The sequence below is a fragment of the Montipora capricornis genome, chromosome 10, assembly GCF_036669925.1.
Source record: "Montipora capricornis isolate CH-2021 chromosome 10, ASM3666992v2, whole genome shotgun sequence".
NCBI lineage: Eukaryota > Metazoa > Cnidaria > Anthozoa > Scleractinia > Acroporidae > Montipora > Montipora capricornis.
Window position 1 is genome coordinate 2728001 of NC_090892.1, and position 5000 is coordinate 2733000.

Sequence of the window (5000 nt, forward strand, 5' to 3'; positions counted from 1 at the left end):
GGCCATAATTTTTACCTGGTCAGTTTTTGCACTCGTGCCATAAACTAAACTGTTAAAACAAGGAGCCGTAACTTACTCGACTGCTGCCCGCGAAAATGACTTGGTAAGATATATATTTTGAATCCAATATGAAAGCGGTGCATCATGTAGTCAAGCGAGCCACGCGGAAGAGTATCGCTCTCTATAAATTGACCTATCATCGCGCATTCTATCAGAGACATAAAAATACTTGTTATTCTTTTTATATACTGTTGTGTAAAAATAGCCATGCGTGGTCGATAGACGGTGCCCTTGGCGTTGATTATATTGTAATTTAATCGAGCTTCAATTCCAGTTTTAGCTAATGCCATTAAATCATATTAAGACGAAGTAACAGAATTACACTACTGCTTGCCTTGACTATAGCAAAATTGCAGATGTGATTTTCGGTTTAATGATATTACCCCAATATTACCAGAGATTAATTTCGTCTCTGAAGGCGTTCATCGCCTCCTGAAATAGAAAAATATGGCACTCGCAACATAACCTGTCCTCACCATTTCCTTTTATATTCTCAGATACTATCTTGGGTGTTCTCTCACATTGGAGCTCTTGGATTGGTTTGTTACTTTCGGTCATGCGCGCTCCCATCATCTTCCTTGTGTTAGCAGTGATTCTTACTGTCACTGGTACCATTTGTCTTATCACTGGTATTGTTCTTCTAACAAAATCCAAGTCACCGTCATGTGACACAAAAGAAATGTCTGATCGGTGCTCTTCCTCTGATGAAGCCAGCCGAAGTGGCTTAGACACCTTCCTCCAAATTATGCAAGACAGTTATTTTCGTCTTCACCCAAATAAAATCGCATACAAACCGGGGGTAACGCCGTCTGAGATACGAGAAAAATACCGCTCTTACGATCCTTCACCAGCTAATATCAAATATGTTACGGATGAGGCTTGGCGCCTCCTTGACGAAGCCAATAAATTAGATTTGAAGGTTCATAAACTTAAACAGCGCGAAAAGAAAGCTTTGTCCCAAGTCAAGCATTATTTACAGCATATATTTGGCACACCGTATGAAGCTAATTATTATGCTGGAGATTTCCTGTTGGGACCCAATCTGTGGTGTTGGCAACCATTGTGTGATGTACCTTACGAGATCATGACCACCATGCGTCATTTCAAACCAAACACAACAAAGGCCTTAGAAAACTTGAAAGAGAAATTAGCAGAGATTAAGGAAACCTTCCATCAATACATTAGAAACATGAAGTACGGTGTAGCAGTGGGAATGGTTCGCTCCATCGAACAGTGCAAAGCTGGAATCAACGGATTAACCGCAACTTTCCGCAAGATATCAGCCTATGGGGCTATGGGTAAGTACCAAGGGAAAGTAGTACTGTATTTAACAACCTCTTGTTCCACTCAAAAACCCCTTTTAAAGTGCCCCTGTGACCAAAAAAATCAATTCATATTTTTCTTTGGATTTTAAAACTATGTTAACAAAACACTAAGTGACCCACGTTTTAAGCCTTGATTTCAAAAAGAAACCTCGTTATTTTAACTGGAATTTTCCTATTTAATGGTCCGCCATTACTAACATTATGTTCTTGAGAGAGCTGGATCGAGGAGAAAATGACGTCAAAGGCTCACTAGTTTAAGAATGCAATACGTGTGTACGCTGCAAAATTAATATGCAGCACGGGGGTTTTGGGCTTTCAGACTTTTAAACTCACGCTTTGCATATATAATAAGCTGCGTTCACAAGCTGAAATTTTAAGCTAGTGAGCCTCTGACGTCACGTTTCCCTGGATCCAACCGACTGAGTTGCAATCGGTCAGTTTTGAACGTGAGTAATGGTGGACCGTGAAATCCAAAACTTACACTCAAAGTAAGCGGCCTTTGGATAAAAATCAAAGCTCAAAATTTTGCCAGTCGAGTGTTAAGCAAACATACTTTCAAAATCTGAAGGAAAAAAGGAAGTAGTTTTTTTGATCAAAGGGGCACTTTAACCCTTTCCCTCCCCTCCCTAGAATTGTACTTATTGATTTCATTCTAACTCCAGACGATTTTAATCGTCAATGGGGTACCGTTTCAGGGGTGAAATGGTTTAAATGGGTGTCTCCACTTCATTTGAAGGTATAAATAAATTACTTTATGTGACGGTATATGCATCAAGAGCACTCTCTTTACGCTCCGGTCCACCTCAAGGTCAACCACGTGGAGGGCGGCAGAAAACAAACAACAAGCAGCATGTTGCCAATTACCGGTATTTGAATCAAGATGTCGCGCTGGATGAAAGTGAAGTCAGAAATGCTACTTGGGATCGATTGTCGTGGAGATTAAGAATTAAACCCGCCTCTCGTTTCTCTATATATCATAATATGAGAAGGAGCCGACTAACAGATACGTATCGTGAAACACAGCAATCGTCGTTAGTCAGGTTTTTTTCGTGCATAGCTGTTTCAACATATATGAACTTATGGCTTTGATTCAATATGCCGATATTTTATGTCAGGCCAAATTGTGGAATCGAAAATCCCATCCCAGTCCAAGGGTACAGAAAACTAGTGTGTCAAAAAACAAAACTTGTACAGGTACACCTGTAACTTTATGATAAAATAATAATAATAATCATCATCATCATCATCATCATTATCAATCATCAATCACTGTCATCATCATAATCGTCGTCATCATCATCATCAGAGATCTGCGCATAAAAGTGAGGGTAATTAAAAAGAGCACAGCCACTTAGACATAGCAGTAGTACATGGTGGAGCAGTAGATATAGCAGTACATAGTGGACAAGACAAAACGAGATTTTAGCAATATATTTCCCTTTGTTGTAGTTGTTATGCCATTCTGGCGGTCAGTCGTTGCTGGTTGTTACTGATGTTGTTAAGAATGAATTAGATAAGATTGTTGATTTATCACTTTGCGGCCTTGCCCCAGCGCGGTCACAAGTGGATTTATTCTTAGATACACTTTGCGCGCGAAACAAACAAAGGGCCGCTAATTTTAACCAATCAGAAGAAGCCATGTCACGCGTGATTGCTTCTGCCATATTTTTTTTCAGGGACATGACAACTGATTTTCGTGAGAAGGGGTATTCTAAAAATAGACTAATTTGTGACTGTGCTTGGGAGCCAACCCATGCCATAATAGCACTCTTATCTAATTCACTCTTGATATTGTTGATCGTCTACATAAAATAAATTTGCGAACGTTGTCGTTTTCTTTTTTGTTTAGGAATCTTTGAGGAAGCATTCGTTAAACTCATTCTCCACCAAAACTTTATTGCGACTCTTGCAAATGACCCTAAAGAAAGCATCTTATGGGAAAGAAAATACGGAAAATCAGTGAATGAATCTTTGAGAGAGTTTGTTTTGGACTATATAGGGAAACCTATAGACGACCTATTCACGTAAGTTTGCTTTCGTGTTGCTGTTGATTATGGATACTAACGGGAACATGATTCCATATAAATCATATTTTCATTAGTAGAATAGGAATAACTCGAAAGTGCGTTAAAAAAGGTTGTTGGAAAAGCACTGCCCTGAACTTGGACTCCTTCCACAAACATGCGCACGCAGAGTTTCTTAGTATCCTCGAAGCATCATCGAAAAGAACATATACCTTTTCAATCTCTTGTACGAGGAATACTGATAGGTCAATGGCTAGATTGCCAACTGTGTATAAGATATATATGATCAACTATATTTACCCACGCTAGCCAACAATCCTAGGCAAATTTCATTGGCACATGACACCATTCTCTCTTGTTGGGTGCAGGGGTGGCGCCAGTGATGACAGCACTTGCCTCCCACCAATGTGGCTCGGGTTCGATTGCCAGACTTGGCGTCTTATGTGGGTTGAGTTTATTGGTTCTGTACTCTGCACCGAGAGGCTACTCCGGCTTTTACTCCTCAAAAACCAACATTTAACTTCAATTGCGTGAATTGTTGATTTCAGTTTACAGTGTCCGCAATTAGTGCTCCAGCGCTAGAAGACTAGACGCTCAAATACAGTTCCTTTCCTTTCCTGTCTTTGCCATCTCATCCCTCTTCCACTCCCCCTTCCCCCCCCCCCCCCCAGCCAATTTTGGTCCCAAACGAGGACAAGGACCACGTTCAAAATTGACTGCGGGGGTGGGGACGGTATGGAAAGGCCAGTTTCGCCGTAAAATATATTTTGCGTCGGATAATTGCCAAAAAAAGGTTGAAGTGTCCCGATCAATTTGTCTCGGGTTGTAGTTCAAATCAAAGTTCGTTTCCAACAAAGGCGAGCCTTAGGAATTAAAATAACAGACCTAAGATTACAAAATCAGTTTTCGTAATTATGACGCAATGTTTATCTAAAAATGCATACATGAATATTATTCCTTATATTGTAAGTACTAATATGTTAGAAGCTACCGGTCAATTGCATCAATTTTAATCCGTATATTACTTCAACTGTAGTAAGTAAAACAAGCTAATTAATTACTATGTAGTAATGTCAAGGATGCGTGATAATTTGCGAACGAGGCCAGTGCATCATCACGTGAGGAATTCCTCCCTGGGTAGGGGTGGAGATCACTTTGTCCAGATTGGAGATAACTGTGAATACAAGACTTTGTTTTAGCTATGCGTTACCAACCTGTTATATAATAATTCTTAATTCCTCAAGCCTGAAGAATTCTTTCAGCAACAAAACAAATTATGATGGCTAGACCTTTCAGCTAAGTTTACCTTGAAAGACCAAGAACTAAATAAGGTAGTTCTTGTTGAAACATGAGGAGGATTGTGCCATTCTTTACATACAAGACGGATTAAATGCACTTATCAGATTACCAAGTCCGTCTCAGGAGAGTTATGCTTCTTTTTTTTTGGTATAACAGACGTTGCTCGTTAAATTGCCTCGGCAACCTCAGTTCTTTTACGGAGATAGAGACCACTAAGCTCGTCCCCAGGGCCTTTCTCTTCCGAGAGTAGGGTGTCCTACTCTCGGTGGGGAAAAGCCCTGAGAGCGAGATT

General features: G+C 40.1%; 1 protein-coding gene across 1 annotated transcript in view; it reads left to right on the forward strand.

Moving 5' to 3' along the window:
• The window catches only part of LOC138019734 (uncharacterized), a 17783-nt gene that overhangs the window by 5577 nt on the left and 7206 nt on the right, over positions 1-5000 (forward strand). Inside the window, exons 2-3 of the mRNA XM_068866604.1 lie at positions 558-1358; positions 3235-3409. Coding sequence (XP_068722705.1) covers positions 617-1358; positions 3235-3409 — 917 coding nt within the window. The 5' untranslated portion in view covers positions 558-616. The remainder of the gene's footprint in view (positions 1-557; positions 1359-3234; positions 3410-5000) is intronic.